General features: G+C 43.7%; 1 protein-coding gene across 2 annotated transcripts in view; it reads right to left on the bottom strand.

The window, feature by feature from the left end:
• THRB (thyroid hormone receptor beta) overlaps positions 1–20429 on the bottom strand; it is a 77494-nt gene that overhangs the window by 14266 nt on the left and 42799 nt on the right. For both annotated transcript variants that reach the window (XM_047099614.1, XM_047099615.1), the window contains exons 3-5: positions 17970–18117; positions 14644–14849; positions 4226–4372 (exon numbers count right to left, since the gene is read on the bottom strand). In XM_047099614.1, the coding sequence (XP_046955570.1) occupies positions 4226–4372; positions 14644–14849; positions 17970–18117 (501 nt within the window). The remainder of the gene's footprint in view (positions 1–4225; positions 4373–14643; positions 14850–17969; positions 18118–20429) is intronic.

Raw genomic sequence — 20429 nt, 5'->3', positions numbered from 1 at the left:
CTTGTACTCTTGCGTGCTCTCTCTCTCTCAAAAAAAAGAAGGGTTTGTAGGATGATGGTAAGATTTGTTTCAACATGTGGGCAAATAACCTCAGTCACCTGCCCCAATACTTTCATTGAGAGGCAGCTGCAAGAGGGCATGGCAGGCAGAGTTGCAGGGGCATTCCCACAGACTCTCTGTCACCTTAGGAGAGCAGCACTCGGGCTGATTGGCAAAGATGTCTGTGCCCTGCATTCCAGAAGTAATTCTTTTCTTTTTTATGTTTATTTATTTATTTAGAGAGAGAGAAAGATTGTGAGTAGGGGAGGGGCAGAGAGAGAGGAGAGAAAATCCCAAGCAGGCTCCGTATTGTCAACTCAGAGCCCAGTGCAGGGCTTGATCCCACGAACGCTGAGATCATGACCTGGGCCAAAATCAAGAGTCGGATGTTTAACAGACTTAGCCACGCAGGACCCTCAGAAGTGATTCTTAGTGTGTGTTTTGTCAGCTTTGTCAGCAATGATTTTAGATCTTTTGAAGCCCTGGGTGTCCACCAACCTTGCTGGTGGATTGGCACGGATCTTAGCACAGAATTACTGTGCGCACAATTTGAACAGCACATGCACCAAAATGCCTCTGGCAGGAAAGCTCTGGCTCTCCAGACCACCTGGGATCTCCAGCCCACTCCACAGGAAGCTAACGGGCCCACACAGTTCATTTCCTTCTTTGGGGTTCTAAAGAGAATGAGAAAGGGCTAAAAGTCCTCAGGAGGCCACCAACACCAGAAACAGATGTGTGTCGGCTGTTAAAGTAGCCCCTCCCCACCATTTTTTTTTTTTTTCTGCAATTTGGAGACTACAAAATTCAGGGTTGGAGGAGAGATGGAATCATGACTTTGAAGCAGGATTAAGCTTCTGAAGGAACTTGGAGAAGCTTGCCACAGCTGTGCTTGAAAAGTTCCATGTGGACCCCTCACTCTTGCCATGGACACAAGTGTGTTTGTTACTAGTGGTGGAGATGGCTTCTTTCCCTTCTTCTTTCACTGAAATATCTCTCCATGGTTGGTGTATGTCAGTTTTACATTTTTCTAAGAAACATTTTTGGTGGGTATTCAAAAGGGAACATGTGACTAACAAGCTAGCTCGAGTTGTAGGGGTAGTGTACTCAATAGGGTTTTTCTTCACACACCTAGGATGGGAGACAAAGGACACAGCCCAGAGAGAGAGAGAGGACCAAGAAAGGAAAACGAACTCAACCCCATGAGCAAAAAAGAAAGATGACGCGCAGAGTCAGAGGAACCCAGCAGCCTTGGAACAGCTCTACACCCTTCTTGAGAGCAATTTGGCAACACATATCACAAGCCTTAAAAGGTGTATATACCCTACTCCTTAGACTCTACTTCTAAGATTTGCCCTTAGGAAACAGTGCAGTGAGCGGGGCATAGGCACCGGGATGCTTATTGTAGAATGTTTATATCAGTGAAGAATGGGAAATGAGCTGAAGATCAGTCAAAACAGGTGACCTAAATTCTGTAGATCTCTTCTTTAGTTTGTGGTCATTAAAACTTCGTCTGTGAAAAAACACTTAAATGATGTGTTCTGTGGCTGAGGGTAAAATGTTTGGTTTAACAGGGTGATGGCAACACTTCTTTCTTTTTTTTTTTTCTTTTTTCTTTTTTTTTAATGTTTATTTATTTTTGAGAGAGACACAGAGTGCGAGCAGGGGAGGGGCAGAGAGAGAGGGAGACACAGAATCTGAAGCAGGTTCCAGGCTCTGAGCTGTGAGCACACAGCCCGAGGCGGGGCTTGAACTTATGAACTGCGAGATCATGACCTGAGCTGAAGTTGGACGCTTACCCGACTGAGCCACCCAGGTGCCCCTATAACGTTCTGTCTCTTTATTTCAGTGTTAATTACATGGGTGTGTTGAGTATGTGAAAATTCATTGGGCTGCACCTTTATATGTGCCTTTTACTCTTTATTTATTTATTTTTTTTTAATTTTTTTTTTCAACGTTTATTTATTTTTGGGACAGAGAGAGACAGAGCATGAACGGGGGAGGGGCAAAGAGAGAGGGAGACACAGAATCGGAAGCAGGCTCCAGGCTCTGGGCCATCATCAGCCCAGAGCCTGACGCGGGGCTCGAACTCACGGACCGCAAGATCGTGACCTGGCTGAAGTCGGACGCTTAACCGACTGCGCCACCCAGGCGCCCCTGCCTTTTACTCTTTAACAAAAAGTAAAAACATAGTTTCATAAGTAGGAAGTACAATAAGGTAGATAAATATGTTTCATACTTCATATTTGGCCAGTAAGGAGGGCGCCTGGGTGGCGCAGTCGGTTAAGCGTCCGACTTCAGCCAGGTCATGATCTCGCGGTCTGTGAGTTCGAGCCCCGCGTCAGGCTCTGGGCTGATGGCTCAGAGCCTGGAGCCTGCTTCCGATTCTGTGTCTCCCTCTCTCTCTGCCCCTCCCCCGTTCATGCTCTGTCTGTCTCTGTCTCAAAAATAAATAAATGTTAAAAAAAAAAAATATATGTGGGTACATGTACACACACACACACACACACACACACACACACACACACACACACACGTAACTGAAAAAAGACTCAAATAGGCTCCAGAATGGCAGCAGCTTATCTTTAAGTGGTGTTATTATGAATCAATGTCTTGAATATGTTATTGTTAATAACCTTCCAAACTTTAATAACTAATTTTTTAAAAAGATGGTCAGAGACGTGGAAAGCTCCATACCAACACAGACAGAAGTCAAAATCCCTTCTCTAGGACTCACCAGCTCCTCTGAGTATGAATAGCTCCCACTGCAGGGCTACCAGCCAGCATGTCAGGTACCCTGGCCCCATCAACAGTGGGGGGATAAAGGGGAGGGAGAAGAGGGAGGCACGCACTCTTTCTCAGCTAAGTCTGGGGATCAGATACCTGCCTCCTGAAGCCCACTGCTCTGTCCTTCTAGATATGGCTCTTGTGGAGGCTCAAAATAGGCAATGAGAAGCATCCGCATCAGTGTCTGAGGTCTCCCAGCTGGGCTCCCACTATTGCAAACTCAAAGGCACAAATGAGCTGGAAGCCAAGGCATGATGGAATCATTCCATGCGAGGAGACGGCTTCTTTCTAGGTGAGGCTAGATTCACTTATCACTTGGGTAGCTTATCCCAGAGGCTCACAGCAGTGTGTGGACTTCTCTATTTGATATCTCTCTGGGTCCCCTTGGAGGTGGGAAGAGCAATAGATTGACACCTGATGGGGCTTTTCAAAGGGCAAAATTTTCCACTTGATTTAAAAAAGGAAGGCTAGAGACAGGATGGTAATGTGATAGAGGAAGTAGCAACAGCATTAACAGCTAAAATTTATGGATATACTTAGGACCAGGCACTATCCAAACACTTTATATATATGATCCCATTTAAACCTTGCAACAGCTCTGAGAGGTAAATACTATTATGATTCCCATTTTAAAGATGAGATAAGCAAGAGTTGAAGACACCAAATAACTTATGTAGGGTTCTCACCCATTCAGCTGACTGCAGGTCCCATGCCCCCAGGTACCACATAGTAAGACTGCTAAAGATGAGGTGCGCAAAAGGGAAAGCCTGTGAGCTCTGTTGGGTGTGCTCTTCAGGGTGCCCTGAACATGGGGCAAGAAAGGGTGAGATTATAGGAAAAGGGAGGAGACTTAAGGAGTTATTAAGATCCTTGCTCTGTGAGGGAGCTCCTTGTTGTTGAGGAGGAAACAACCACACAACTGTTTTTGCTGTGATGTGTAATGGAAAGCATATCGACTTCGACTCAAGCCATCGCTGTTTGCGTAACTTCATCTCATCTCTTTGATCTTAGTTTTCCCCAATCATAAAATGGGCTTAATTAAAGCTACCCTGCAAATCGGTTACAAGGTTTGGATGTAATGTGGGCAGACTTGGGCATGGTAACTGGGACATCATAGGTGCTGAATGGATAGAAGTTATTGCTGTCCTATTTCCCTATGCCTGGAGTCAGTGGAAGGAGAGAATCTTCAGCCTCATGTGGACAAGCTAATGAATGATGACTGAATAGAGAAGGTAGGGAAATAAAAAATGAAACAGAGTGCATTTTCATTTTGTACTGACATTGCTTTCACGTGACCTAAGTCCCTACTAATTAATATTAAATTATAAATAATACTCAGTATTCCTGGAAACTGATGGAACTATAACGAAAAATAATGCAGAAGGAAAAACAGTTTCCTCACCTCACAAAACATAGGCAACTTTTTGGCAAAATCCACCACTCTGGTAATTGCTGGTGTGATGATTTTTGTAAAATGGCTGAAGGCTTCCAAGTCAACCTTTCCACCTTCTGGGGCATTTACTATTGGTGCTTGTCCAATATCTTCTGGCTAAGGAGGAGAAACAAGAAAGATTTAAATGAAAAACGTGGAGGATCTTTATTTATCATAGTTCTTGTGTGGCAGAAAATCTCTTCTGAGTTGACATACTATACAATTTCTAGTTTTCACTTTGCTTATTAACAAACTATGCAGTTTCACATGGTTCAGTTCTCTGAGCAAAGATATAGGTGTTGGCCATTGCTTTGATAGCCGCCAGTGATAATGTTGACAGGATTGTTGCCGCAGAAATAAAGAGAGAGAAAACAAGTGAGAGAAGAAGGGAGCCAGAGAGAAACAACAGGAATTTGGGTTCTGCTTCTGAATGCGCAAAGGATGCTGGGTGACATATGTACTTGGGGCTCTGGGGTAGCATTTTCAGAGCACTGAACATTCTGGCGTGTGTAGACCGTGATGAATGGGATGGGATGAGATGGGATGTCCTGGCAAGTAGCACCCTGTGGATTCATTCTTGCTTTTGACCCAGCTGCTGGGGCTCAAAGTTCCTGTCTGCTCTACAGACTCCAGTAGGAGGAAGTCTCAGTGGGCTGAGGGGAAAGACCTCTAAGTCGCCTACAGGAACTGAATTGTGTAAACTTGGCAAACTTTTGGGCAGAGTGGGTCATTTGCCAGTGTCTAGTGTCTCTGGAGCACTTCTGTGTCATTGACTTGCCCAAGAACAATCCGTAGCCTTGCTACTCAAAGGGTGGTGTGGCAGGTTGGGTGTCACCTGGACACTTGTTAGAAACCCCCCCTCCCCAGACCTAATGGTGCAGAATCAGCATTTTAGCAAGCCTCCCAGGTGGTTGTGCTTGTGTTAGCCACCCAGTTGTCCACTGGCACCCCCTAGCTCCTTAGCAGGGCGCTCAAAGACCATCCCGGTCTCATGTATCTGCTCTTGTCACCTGTGTTTCCTGCCAGTAATAGTCCTCTCTGTTGTCTTCTCTTGTGATAATCATGACCACAATTTTCTGTGGCCAAGCAAGCCAGCCCCTTTGAGGGAGCGCATTATCTCAAGCAGTCCTTACACAATCCTGATTGGCAGATGAGCAAACAAAGGGCTCAAGGAGGTTAAGAACAATCCCCTGAGGCCAGGACTGGGATATCGGTCACCCAGACTCCACACAGCAATCTGCCAGGAGCCCCACATCTACCCCCTACTTTGAAGTTTTAATAACCTGTACACTTTTGACACCAGAGGGCAAAATTCTACTCCTCTTAATATTCCCCTTACTAGCCTCTCCCATTGCCTTCCTGGAAGTTGTGAAGGTCATCAAAGGGATCAGAGACTCATGCCTGCTCCACGACCATCTCTGTCTAGAGCCACAGTGAACAGACTAGAACCAGTCACCCAAGGTTGGGAGGTGTGAGACAGTGGGCAGAGGTGGGCAGGAGGCATGGGCACTATGAGTGAGTCAAGCAAAGCTGAATCCCTCACTTGCAGAGTGGTGGGGGCACATCACTTGTGACAAGACTGTGGCCTACCTACCGCCGTGGTCCCCAAACATCCCTGTATCAGAATCATTGGGTTGGGTTCCTGTGTCCAGAGTTTCTGATGCAGTAGATCAGGGGTAGAGTCTGGGAACAACCTGAATTTCTAGCAACTTCCTGGAGCAATGGTGCTGGTCTGGGACCATACTTTGAGAACCACTGGGCTGGCAGTAACTGCATCCAGCTCAGAGTAATCCAGTTACCATTTTCTTTTCACACGTCCCCCATCATTGCTCACATCTAATTTTTAGCACAAAGAAAAGTAAAGGATGATTCTTTTACTGACTTGTTTCCAGGGCACAAGTGTCAACAGGAGCAGCCCAGGCCCTCTAGGGGTGTGGTAGGAGCTGTGGTTACAGCCTAGGGAAGGATTTTAAAATTTATTACATAGCAAACTCTGGCAGCATTGACCCTTTTTGGGTTATCCAGTAGGTTCTCTGTTTATTTTATTTTACTTTTTTTGGGGGGAGGGTGGTTTGCTTTGCAGGCAGCAAGTGGGTGGGAAAGGGACCTAGTCTGTCATGTTATCACAGTCGGTAATGATGTTTTGGGGCAACTGTTGGCATGGGGAGCCCATGGGAGGGGCTGTTCTGCTGGCTTTCTGGATGCAGACAGAATTGATGGAATAACCACATGTACAGCTTCTCTCTCTCTTTCTCTCTCTCTGTGTTTCTCACATAGACTGAGCTAAGGGAAAAGGCACATTTGGGCACTGCTGTTCCTCATATTCTTCACCTCGTCGGTCTTTATAATTTCTCCCACCCCAGAAATGAGGCTCATCTCACCTGCTTTGTCTGTCTTATGACTCTGTCATGAAGATCGACTGATAAGAGGGACATGGTCACACATGAAAAAAGAAAGGGCGTTTTATACACATACACACATAGGGTGAAGTTTTTTAGAAATAACAATAAAAATATGTTAATATTTTTAATAGTTTGGCCTGGTTGATTCCAAATGTCTTGTCATTGAACATGATAGATCTAATCTGATTTTATTGAATGGCATTCAGTGTCCTTTGAAAGGTGTGAGTCAATACTGATGTTAAAAATTTCCATTTTATCTGTGAGTTCATGGGGTATTTGAATCATGCCTGTGATACCTCTAAAGGTTTGAAAAAAGGGGGGAAATTATACAAGGAAATACAGCAATTTTAATTAAAATTAACCCCCCAAATGTAACCACGTCACAAGCTTTTCTGTTGAAAAATAAATATCAGGGTAGGAAAAAAAATGTATTTTTAAGTCTTTGGGTATTTAATGGAAAATACAATTGCTAGAAGTAAAATCATATACAAAGTAAAAGCTTTTTATTATTATCAAGGGTTATCCCCATAATGGATCTTGGATACCGGAAAATATACATGGATAGATGGATAGATAAATAGACCGACAGACATAGTCTATGAATTGACCTGAGTTCACCCATCAGGTACGAAAAATTAAGGTTGAGCAATGTAAATTTGTCTGTGACATCCCTAAAGGTTTTTCACCCATATGGACAACAGATCATTTGCTGCAATATTTGGGAGATGTTAAAAACAGGAGTACAAATATTCGACATCAGCTGTATCTAATCAGATATGTTAATATAGCTGGTAGCCTTGTAATCCATGACGTGAGTTACATTTGCTCACAAGCACACACATGTCTGCACTGAGAGCAAACTCAGGTACTGATGATAAGCCTCGGGCTTGCAGCTTCACCAGCGTAGGCTGTGGGCAAAGCCTGGTTTTTGCCCGTGTGGCACACACTGCCTTAGCTTGCTCATAGGGTTGTTGCCAGTTCTCCTTCTGACTTTCTTCCTCCTCGCCTGCCCTCATGGACCTCCTGTGCCAGCTGAGCCCACCTCTCGCCATCTGCTCCCCAGGTGGCTTTGCACTGCTGTGGTTTGGAGCTGCCTTTCCTCTGACTTGTACTTTCTCTGAAGTCCCTGCTTCCATCTTATCTTGGCCAATTCCAAATCCCACCCCACTCAAATTCTATTTTCTCCTTAAAGTCTTCCCAGATCACCTGTGTGAAATGATGCCTTCCTCACTGGAACACATACGGTAGCTCATGTACATCACTCATATAGCATTTAGGCATTTATTACTATTATATTGCAGTTATATAGGCTCACAGCTAAGATATGGATTTCTTGGGTGGGGGGCATAAGCCCTTAAGTATCTTTGTCTACTTTGTGGAAAGCATTGGGCTAAAAGGTGGAGGACAGAATGCTTGTTGGTTGGTTGAGTGAATAAATGTAGGTGTATACTCGTTCAACTATGCAGCCAGGCCTAGTTCTAGATGCTAAGTTACATCAGTAAGCAATGCATCCTTAAGGAACTTTCCCTGTAATTGAGGGAAGACAGGCAATAAACAAAAACAGTACTCTCACAGAAGAATTTCTGTCTGTGATTAGACGGAAGGTGACATGATGGTATGTAGGGGTCAGGAAGCAGATGGGCAGCCCAGGGTGAGAAGTGATGTGTGAGCTTTAACTGGAAGACAGCCCTCCACAGATCCAGGGGAAGAGCATTTAAGGCAAAAGGAAAACCAGTGCCAAGTCCCAAGGCCAGAAAGGAGGCCTGTGTGCTCAGAGACTGCACAAGATGAAGGACAGAGGCAGGTAAGGGTCCTGTGATGCTGGGCCTTGTGGGCTGTAGGGAGGAGACAGGGTTGTGTAGTGCAGCTCCACTGAAAGGCTTCGAGTAGGGGTGCAGTGGGATGAGAGTTTGGGTTATGATGCAGAATAGGGATACGGGAAGCCAGAGGAAGAAATGGGCTGGCAGCAACAGCCTTTTGGGTAGGAGATGAAGTGGGCTGGACTACAGGGCAGCAGTAGAGATGGAGAGAAGCAGAAGAACTCCAACCTCTTCTGGAAGCCGGACACAGGAATTTCTGATGGACTGGATGTGGGGTGTGAGACAATGAGGAATCCAGAGTGTCTCTTCTTGGGCAGTGGAGGAGGTGGGGGGCCCAAAGAGAGAGATTCAGGGGTGTGCAGGGGTGAGCTTCAACTAGCTCAGCTAGAGCAGGGTGGTGATGCCCAAATGGAGACTAAGTGCCTTTCTGCTTGGACTGTTCATCAGTATTGTTCAGGTGAGTGGCAGATGCTGCCAGTTGACCTCTTTGCAATGGCTGGCCAGAGCTGAGGACTTCTTGGCTTGAACCTGCAAACTCTCTGGCACATGCAGAGTGGGATGGGGCCAGACAAGACTCTCCCCTTTCTCTGCTGATCACAGCATGTCTCTTGCACCTTTGTAGGGAGGGGCAGGAAGACCCAGACAAATGGTGATTAAAGGTCCCTGGGCTTTGAGATATTACTACAGGCTCTCCATTTTCCTGGGATGAGCAGGGATGGGATGTGAGGATGGGGGTGGTAGGGATAATGCACATAGGCACCACTAATGTGGTTGTTTATGATATGCCAAGCACTTACATCTATAACTTTTATACCATGTAGTATAAAGTCACTTGAGCCATAGAGGTGAAGTAACTTGCCCGAAGTCACATAATTAAAAAGCAACAACCATATACATATAAAGCAACAGAGGCAAGCACTGAACTCAGGCTGTCTGGTTCCAATCTCCATGCACATTACTAGACAACCCTGCCTTCTTCTGATGTAGTTATCATAATCTCAGGTGTGACAGAAGCCTTTCTGACTTGAGTGCTCTTGTGTTATGACCTGTCTACACAGACCACATGTGGCCAAATCACTCATCTTGCCTGACCCTTCCGCTTATGCCACTTTTCTAAGGCTTTCCCAGTCAAGCATGTGTGAAATCAGAGAGCAGCTCTGCCAGGGAAAAATAGGGCAGGCCTGCCCTGGTTGTGATGGTCACACTTTATACTTGTGTGGAAAATCCATCCAAAGTCACATCTTTGCATGTGAATGAAGGGAGCAGAATAATAACACAATGTCAACAGAAAATATTGTTGCTGGTATGGGGTTTGCTCCAAACCAAGTGTCTTCCCACTCTTGGGAGGTGTAGAAGTGAATTACCCTTGGTGGAGAGACACTGCTTCCCTTGTTTGTCATAAGATGCCCCTTGTTCCCTTTTCAGTGCACTTTTTTTTTAATGTTTATTTATTTTTGAGAGAGAGAGAGCACAAGCAGAGGGAGAAGCAGAGAGAGAGGGGAACAGAGGATCTGAAGTGGGCTCTGTGTTGACAGCAGCGAGCCTGATGTAGGGCTTGAACTCACGAACCGCGAGATCATGACCAGAGCCAAAGTTGGATGCTCAACTGAGTCTCCCGGGTGCCCCCACGCAGTGCACTTCTATATTTCATCATTATTGTCATCACACCCGAAGGGTTATTACTTTGGGCACTTTTGTACCATTCGGGATTTAAGTGGATTGGAGAAAACCAGAAAATTATGATTTAAATGCTTTTGGAAGTAGTTTTAAAGAATGGCTTTGAATTATTATGAAAATATGCATGGCTATTTAAAAAGTTTCTTATTTGCCAGTGACTGTCATTTTCACAGGCATAAATATAGATTTGAAACCCAGGTCAAACCACCAGTCTCTATTTCTGACTTGAGTCCTGGTGTCAGGGTAAAAAATGATGAAGAAGGTTTTTTTGGGGAATAAATTACTTTCCTGCTCCAGATAAATGAATACTTCCAGCTTTTATGACAACATATAATTTTTAGTCCCTTATGATATATTACTATATACCATTTAATAGTCTCCTCAAATTCTTTTTCAAAATAAGATGGGCCATCATCACATACAAATAAGTGAAATAGTATATGTAGCAGTGTTGTAAGCAGAATAAAGGCCATCAGCCACACAGAAGACATAAATCCTAATATGTAGAAGCCTATTCAGACATGGATATCATTTAATGTCTTTAATGAAGGATTCGTAATGTCCTTGCAGGAATAATTTACCACTCAGTGAATTTTTTTTTTCCTGAGCATAAATACTCAATTGGAGGCACTCTTCTGCAAGAGGTATGTGTAAATATGTAAACTGGCTGAGACACAGGGCTTAACTGTTCTGTCTCTGAGGATGGGCCAGTGGAACTGTACATTCTGTTTAACAAATATTTATTGAGTTCTGTTCTGGTTATCTACGCTGTGTAACAAACTACCCTAAAACTTACTGGCTTAAAACAACAAATTTTTACTGATGCTCAAAGTTGATGGGCTCAGCTGGGTGGTTCTCACTTGGGGTCCCTCATACAGTTGTCCTCAGATGGCAGCAGAGGCTGGTGTCATCTACTGGCTTTTTTACTCATGTTTCTGGTGTCTGGTTTGGCACTGGATTTGGCCTTAAAAGTCACTGTGCTAAAATCTGTTGCCCCCTTTAAAAAAAAAAAAATATATATATATATATATTTTTTTTTTTAAGTTTATTTTTTTATTTTGAGAGAGACAGAGACAGCACAAGTGGGGGAGGGACAAAGAGAGAGGGAGAGAGAGACAATCCCAAGCAGGCTGTGCACCATCAGCATGGAGCCCGATGTGGGGCTCAAACTCACAAAACCATGAGATCATGACCTGAGCCAAAACCAAGAGTTGGACGCTTAACTGACTGAGCCACCCAGGTGCCCCTAAATACCGTTGCTTAAAGGAATCACACACCAGCCCCCATTCAATGAGAGAGAAGAATGGACTCCACATCTCCATGGGAGAGAATGAGCTGTATATATAGTCAAGAAAGACTCTAATGGCAGCCATCTTTAAGAAAAGCTACCATACATCTCAACCACACGTGTGATAGACCCTGAAGTCACAGTCCTGAATGGAAGGTGGTCCTTCCGCTGAGGAGATGTGGGGGTGATCCCAGGCACAGAAGAGGATTGGATGATAGAAATGGGGGCGCCTGGGTGGCGCAGTCGGTTAAGCGTCCGACTTCAGCCAGGTCACGATCTCGCAGTCTGTGAGTTCGAGCCCTGCGTCGGGCTCTGGGCTGATGGCTCGGAGCCTGGAGCCTGTTTCCGATTCTGTGTCTCCCTCTCTCTCTGCCCCTCCCCCGTTCATGCTCTGTCTCTCTCTGTCCCAAAAATAAATAAATGTTGAAAAAAAAAATTTTAAAGAAATGAAGCTCATTGTAGAGACAAATGGGACTGTGGAGGTGTTCTGATCTACCCCAGCACCGCTGTGAAAAAAAAAAAGGCCTAGAGAAGCAGTTCTTCATATTTGGACCAAGAAGGGCAATTTCTTGAACAGAACAAGGATCTATAAAATATACATTTCATGTCAGCTCCACAGCAGGAGGGAGATTGTTGGGTAAAACAGTTGCTCTGTAAATGTTAACTTCCTGAAGAAAACTCTTGTTCCTGGATAACCTCATGGCCCTGACAAAAAACTAGTGGCAAATCATTTCGTGCCATACTTTCTTTGGTTCCTTCTGTAGACTGATGAAAAGCATAAGGAGCCTTTGAGCTAAAAGTGCAGACCTCACTGTTTTTAATCATTAGCAGTCATGCCATCTTTGCTAAAGAGACCATGAGACATGAAGAGATCTGAGTGTATTTTACCCTACAGAGTTTGTTTCTTTTTTTAATGTTTATTTTTGAGAGAGAGAGCATGAGAGAGGGGCAGAGAGAAAGGGAGACAGAGGATCCAAAGTGGGCTCCACGCTGACAGCAGGGAACCTGACGAGGGACTCAAACTCACCGACCATGAGATCATGACCTGAGCCCAAATCAGACACTTAACTGACTGAGCCACCCAGGTGCCCCTACAGTTTGTTTCTTGGCTTTCAGATGCAGCTTGTGTGACCTCCTCAGAGAGATCTTTCTGACCACCCTGTTGAGAGAAGTGAAGTCTCTCTCCACTTCCAATTCTCAATCACTCTGTCCCATCAGGATGTTTATTTCCCTCATTGCACATACCACCACCTGCATTTATCTTTCTGGTTAATCCTTACCGTCTTTCTCCCTCCATCGGAATAGAGCGGACTTATTCACTTCCTGGCACACAGTAGCTGCTCAATAAATGTTTTTTAAAGTAAAAGAACAGATCTGTAGAGTCTGGAAAAAGCGCCCTAGTGACCATGGAAACGGTTTAATTAGGCTGGTATTCATTCTCTTTTTGGAGTAGAGAAAATTGAAATGCAAAATTCCCCAGAAGTCCAGATGTGCCCCAAATCTTCCACTAAATTTACTTAGTCACTACTCTGAAATCAGGCCTGGAAGTGGTTTTCACAATCTCCTTTTATGGCTGACACGTTTGGGGAGATGACAGATTTAGGATTGGAGTAGGCAGGACTATCTCTTGTAATGCCCTAAATATATTGGATTAGAATTGATCTATCTATCCAGAATTCATATTTTCTCCTTCCTGGCAGATATACCAGAGTAGTCCTGAGGATTTAAGATCAAGGCACCAAGAGGCGGCCCCTCCAAAGACATGTCTCTTTCAAAGGCTCTTTGGGTTTGGATAGGTGACCAAGTTGTACAGTGTGGTGATTAAGAGCGTGGATCCTGGAGCTGGGCAGTATCCATCACCACTACTTACCTTAAAAGGAGCTTTGTAAGTTTCCTTTTAATTTTCCTGCCTCAGTTCTCTGCTTGGGAAAATGGAGATTGTACCCACATTTACCTACATGGTTGGCATAGGTTAATGTAGAGCAAGCAGTTAGAATCGTGCCTGGCACTTGGTAAGAGCCATCTAAGTGTTTGCTAACATTACTGTTCATGGATGCCATCAACAGAGTATGTGAGAACCTGCTCATGACAACATTGAAAGTAATTGAGGGCAGGTAGCTTATGGGGAAGATTTTTCTTTTAAGTTATTTTTATACTGTTTTCATGAAAAAGACTGTCTCCTTATAATGGTGATGTTGAGGTATGAGGACAATTATACACTATACCTTCTTGTTCAGATGGGAAGGAATGCTAATATAACCTGGAGATACAAGTAGACCCACCGAATATCTGCTGCCCGGCTCAGTGAGGTGCTCATAAAGGGTTCACATTATAAATTAAGGGCAAGGTCAGACTCTGAGATGGTCAAACACCAGCTGATGGTGGTGGTGGGGACAGTCCATTTGGTGAGGTGGGTGGACAGCTTGGACTTCTGGGCCTGGCTGCCACTTCCTAGTAGTGTGATCTTGGGTGAACCAAATAAGGCCTTTGGCTTGGTTTGCACATCTCTAAAATGGGGATAGTAATTCTAGCCCAACCCAAAGCATTTTGAGGTCCAAAGGAGAAATGAATGAGAAGGACTTTCACAATGGTTAGTTTTTATAAAAACATCAAACACTGATCTTCCAAGGGTCTGGAAATGCCTGTTTTCTCTCTATATCCCCACTGCCAAACCCTCTCCCTACCCCCATTCCCTTTCTCTTCCTGGACTTGAGTTCTTTTATTTTAAGCTAAACATCTTGACTTCTACTGCCATACACATATACTTGAGATATAGGACACTTCATTCTAGGGGTTATTCTAAAGGGGATATTCTAAAGGGTGAGTTTAGGGGACTAAATGTATTACATGGGCATCTGAGAGAAGAAATGGGTATAAAAAGGGAAAGCTGGCAGGTAAAGAATGGTTACTGATGAGTTGATTCAAGGCTGGCCTTATTACCAGCAAAAGCAAACAGATAATGTGCACTAAGAAACTGCTTTAGAATTTAGTGACTCACAAGCCATCGATCATAGGAATGACCTTTGTTCTCAGACAGACCTGGGTTCCAATTCTGACTCTGCAAGTCACGTGACTTCTTGGAACTGCAGTTTCCCTATCGGTAAACTGGGAGTAATAGCACCAGCATCCCATAATGAGGACTGAGTTGAGTAGAAAACGCCAAGCACGAGGCTGATATTTAGCTGTGTGGGGGAGCCTTACCAGGAATTTCCGTTTCTGCTTCCAGTGGCTGCCTTGGGCATTGGTGGCCACGTGGGCTTCCGTGACAGTTTTGATGAGCTCCCACTCCTCGTCTGTGGGCTCTGGCTTGTGCCCGATGGATTTCTGCAGCTCTTCCCGTCGTCTCTTCTCCCGGTTCTCCTCAATCAGTTTCCTCTTCGCCAGCCTCTTGCTGTCATCCAGTACCACTGGGAGAGGAGGAAAGATGAGACAAAACACACGGACACTCCCAGACACATGGAAGACTGTGTGTACACCCAGGAGCCTCAGGGGCGGGGACCACTCATGCATAGATGGCTTAGCGGGTCCTGCAGAGTGGGTCATGCTGGGGTATTTTCTCCCCCCAGCAGCAAACTGCCATCAACTAGCTTGTCTCTGACACGAGACCTAGGGCCAAACTCCCAATGGCTGGCCAGCTTTTCAGAAAAAAGCTCTGGGGGGAGTTGGACACTGGGCATCCCAACTCCACAGAAGGTGAGCCTAAATAAGAATGAAGCAGAGGGAGGTAAAATCTGTTCTATCCACGGCTTCACAGATAAGTCCGTCTAGCCATTTATCTGAATTCACTCTTAGGGTCTCTCTGTTCCTCCTTTCTTTGCCTCAAATGGCTCTCAGTAAAAAGAACTTCCGATTAAAGAAAAGTTCTGGAGCAGTAAACAGGAGGCTAATGATCCCCTTCCTCAGATAAATAGGGCTTTCTTAAAAATATTTTTTTTAGTGTTTATTTATTTTTGAAGGAGAGAAAGACAGAGTGTGAGCAGGGGAGAGGCAGAAAGAGAGGGAGACAGAGTCCAAAGCAGGCTCCAGGCTCTGAGCTGTCAGCACAGAAGCCCGATGCGGGGCTCAAACCCACAGGTTGTGAGATCATGGCCTGAGCCAAGGTCAGACGCTTAACTGACTGAGCCACCCAGGCACCCCTCTTTGTTAGCTCTCTTAAGTGCTAATTGAAATGTGGCTCAACCTATCTGAGGCTGCACAGGTACTCACTTTGCTCTAGTCTCTACCTGGTCTATCCTCAATGGTGGTTAAAGAGCCCAGGCTTTGGAATCTAGAAAGAGCTGGGTCTGAATCCTGAGACTACCACATTCTAGCTGTGTGACCTCTGGCAAGTTGCTCAGGCTCTTGGAGCTTTTTCATTTCTTCCTGTGTAAAACAGGCTCAATAATTCCCACTTCAGAGGGTGTTCAGTGTGATAATGCACTACATGTGGTCAGTAAATATAGCCATGACGTTTGCCATTTGTGCAACGGGGAAATAAGAAGGGCAGGAAAAAGAAGCCTATACTTCTGGGGTTAATTTCCAAAACAAAGCCATTTCACCAGACTCTTAGTAACTATCAGTAGAATGGAAAGGCTCAGGTTTTATGCTACAGAGTCATAGTATTTAGAACTGGAAAGAACCTTAGGTATTATCTAGCCCAACTCCCTCCTGTCACAGAGGAGGAAGTTGATCCAGAGAGATCATGACTTGCCTAAAGTCACAGAGCAAGTTCATGGCAGAGCCAAGGCAAGACCCAGGACTCCTGATTCCAGTTCTACAACATCACTGTCCTAGAGCCATTTCTTGATGAAGGTGTGACCTGGTAGGAAAAGAAAAAAAGCAAACATAGCAGGAAGAAGAGAACCAAAAGTACTCAGCTAATCCACAAACAGAATAATGAATCCCAGATCATCTAGACTTGATTGGATCGTCAAAGTCAGGTGAGCAATGGCAAAATGTGGGAAATGGGAATGAGCCCTGTTTAGTCATTTAGGTTCCCTTATTAAAGGGATTGTTCCCTTTAATAAATGGGATGTAGTCATAGCCCCATTTCCCAAATGCTTCCTCTGTGCTGGGGATTGTTGCATTTAACATGCATTATCTAATTTAATCCTGAAAACAACTTGCAAGGTAGGCAATAATTTCACAGAAGGGAAACCTGAGGTTAACTCTGATGGTCACACAGCTAGTAAGTGGCAGATATGGGACTCCAACAGTTTTTCTGATTATAAAGCCTGAGCTCTTATAATGCTTCATAGGGTGCATTCAAAATTAATTTCCACCCAGTCCAGATTAACACTGAGCTTTTTTTTAACCTTATAAATATTCATATCTTTAACTTCTGAATAAAACAATGAAATGGATACTCAATAGTAACAGTTCCTTATAGTGGCACATCTAAATATTTGGTTCTAGGTCAATCATTTCACATATCCCTATCAGGCATATTGTTGGCCGTGGCTAAAGTCTTTAAAAGATAAAGACAAAGAACACACTCAGCCGGAGGTGGGGATTAACCCAGGATTTCCAGCCTAAAGCCGTCACACAACCCTCCTCCTTTTTAAAGATTCCCCATTGTGTCTTCTCTAATGGGCAAACCAGGACATTTCACAGATTTTTTTGTTCTAGTGGAGGGAACCCTTTTAATCGCATAAATGTGAGCCATGATTATTTCCTCTTTCATGAGGAAAATCCTCACTGCATTCTTTTTTCTTTCTCTCCTTTTTTTTTTTTTTTGGTTTTCTTCTCTTTTTTAAAACTAAAAGTTAGAGACTTTCATTGAGGTGCAAACATTTATGCCAATAGAAATCATTAACCCTGACGCCTGGCAAAATGGAGGCCACACACTCTGAGTGACACAATTCTTATTTTATTATTAGATTAATGAAAAGAACTGGTGTAAATCCCTTGCACAGTGCGAGAAGAAGAGACTCCAATGGCTAATCTCACTGCCATATGCTGTGGCACTTTGAAAACTGGGTAGGAGGACTGGAGCTTAGAATGTTTTTATGGCTAAAAATATAACAAACACCCAACTGCAGGATGACTCATGCTATATAGCACTCAACCTCACATTCTTCAGAAATTACTGAACACAATGTTTTCTGCCAGTGCCCCGTCTCCAAAAATGTCCACAAAATAAATTCTTGTCTCTTCTTTTGAAAAATATTAGGACTAGTCCACAAGGCTCTCACCACATGAATGTTGTGTGTAAAACCACACCTCATCCAGGTGAATGGACAAGACCGCTCATTCATACTCTCTTGCAAACCGAGTATTGCTAATAGTCCTGCAGATGTGCTAGGGATAATTTACTCACTTTCCCTTACCTGTCGTCTAGATACTTTGAGAGTTAGGAGTTGATAGGGAAGGGGTAGGATGGAAAGCACCCAGCAATGACTGGGAGTGAGGGGTCGCTGGGAGTGCTACAGGTCTTCCCTCTGTCCACATGAGCCTCTGTTTCTTTTCTGCCCAGTTGATCTCCTTGAACCAAACCTTTCCCCAATCAACACTCCTTGAATACGAAAAAGAGGAAAAAGATTACTTACAATCTGTTGCCATGCCAACATAGATGCATTTTTTAAAGCGACATTCCTGGCACTGATTTCGCGTAACTTTGTCTATGACACATTTTCCTTCATATTTACAGGAATAGGATGGATGGAGATTTTTCTGAATGGTTCTTCTAAAGAAACCCTACATGAAAAAGAAAGACCAAAGACAACAGTTTCATATTTCCTAGAAATAAATGACTCCAGAATTTTGTGTCCACATAACTGTGATGGATTCTTTTTGACCTTTCCTATGCATGGGCTTGTACCTTTACCTATTCACATATAGGACAGTTAGCCCAAACTGAATCTAAAGAATTCTATATCTGAGCTGAAGGAAATGTCCAGGACTATAGAGTCAATATCTTTTTGGCATTTAGTAAGGAAAAGAGGTTAATGGGGAAATCTAGTGTTCATTTTTATTCTTTCTAAACATTGAGTAATAAAAATAAATCATATTCTTTCCTTTCATAGAGTGTCATAATTATGTTGTTAAATTAAGCTGTGAAGAACCTTGCTACACTTTGTGCTGGAGAATAAAAGAGCTGGATACTTGTTATACTCTATTAATTAATAATTTAATCATTTGGTGATTAAATGGATGCATTAAATGACCTTCAGAGATTTAGTTTAATTCTTGTTTTTGACTCTTGCAATGTCCATTACCAGCTCAGATAACCCTTAAAATAACAGTACTTGGGGAATAGAAAATTCCAGATTCTCTACCCAGATTTTCTCAGAGCTTAATGCATTGGGGTTTTTCCTTTCATAGTGCTCTTTTTCTCCAGTATCAGTAGACATATACCCTGAAGATCAGTAGGTGTCTTCCTTTCTTAAGATATGGGAGAGTGCCACCATAAAGGCTGCTGAGCATGCCATTTAGTCCAGGTTTAGGTGACACAAATATCCTCAAGACGCGTTATAGTAGAACCTTCCTGGACATGATACTCCAGTCTTGGCAATGGAGTTTCTGTATTGTAGGCATTAATGGTGGTGGAGAGCACTTATCGTGAGGGGTACATTGCAAAGGGCTGTAGACACCTTCCATATCCTTCTGTCTCTTCTAACAACCTTGTGAAGTAGGTACTCTTAATATCTCCATGGTAGGGATTAAAAAACTAAGCCTCGAATAGGTTAAATCACTTGCCCCAAATCATGTGGTAAGTACGTTGTGGAACTTGGCCTAGAGCTCAGGAGTCAGACTCCAAGTCTTATTTACTTAACTGCTTATATGATATAAACTGAGTTCAATTTTACTGTATTATTTAAATGAACAGATGAACAGATTATAAATAGTACCCCCCTTGCCTTCATTTTATCTGTTTTAGTAGACTAGCAAAGCAGAAACACATTTTGAAGGATATTATCTACTAAAGCTTAAAGGGACCTCTAATTTTGTTACGTAAATAGTGGGACTGAAATACCAGCTGACCTAGATTAAGCCCAAATTTGAATTATCCTGGTTAACTTTCCTTGGCTTTGATTATGTATACATACTCCTTGCATATTCATTATTCAGACATAAGAGCCCTTCCTTGTAATGAAAAGGTCAAAGGTAGAATTTTAAATCGGACGAAACAGAATACAATGGAAAAATGACAACAATAACCGAAACTAATGGACTTGATTTTGGGGTATGTGTGCAAAATCCCTTATCATTTCTATTGCTCAAGTTTCAACAGGAAAACTGTCACATAGTTGGGTTTTGTATCCTTAAACACTTGAATCCATTAGTTTGAATGATGTTGATATACACTGATACACTCTTATCTTATATAAGATTCACTCAATCACACATGGGCAGCTGTTTGACATGTCAGCAGTATCTCCCTGGGTATTCAAGGTGGGCAAATTCTGCGAAAGCATGAATTCCCTGGGCATGTCACAGAACTGAAAAACCACCTCCCCTGTGAACCTCCCTATTCCACCTCTGCTACCCTCTGTCCAATCCACCATTCAAGGGTTACGCCTGCCTGGAGAGCAAAAGAGACCTGGAGATTCCTGGAAAGAAGACATGCGTCACAGACAGGGAGGAGAGGGATTGGGTGGCATACCTCCTTCTGGAGGAGGCAAGGTCTCCCCAGAGGTGGCAGCACCAAAGTCCAGGGCATCTGGGGAGAATGATGCTCTGAAGATAGGAAAGTTGGTACTCTGAAGTTAGGGAGACCCTTTTCTCACATACTGTGACATTGTCTCGTGTTTTAGAGGGAGGACAGCATACTGAGGAGTCAGACAATGCTAAGGAAAGGATCAGGTGTGGTGTCCCAGACACAGGGGTGACATTCATTTTTCCCAAAAAAGCTACTTTGTGAACTTTTAAATGGAGCGAGTGAAATAATTTATACTTTGCTTATTTTGGGAAAAGTGTTGGGGTAGCAGGCTCTGCTTTTCCTAGTGACATCTTCCCTGTGGCTTATCTCTGATGGCTTTTCTTGGGCTCTTCGTAGACCAGATCCC

This window comes from Lynx rufus, unplaced genomic scaffold, assembly GCF_022079265.1.
Source record: "Lynx rufus isolate CCGP_SWC_20201006 ecotype Redwood Valley unplaced genomic scaffold, mLynRuf1.p SCAF_5, whole genome shotgun sequence".
Taxonomy (NCBI): Eukaryota; Metazoa; Chordata; class Mammalia; order Carnivora; family Felidae; genus Lynx; species Lynx rufus.
Note: the sequence above shows the minus strand (reverse complement) of the source record. Positions and strands in the feature narration are given on the sequence as shown.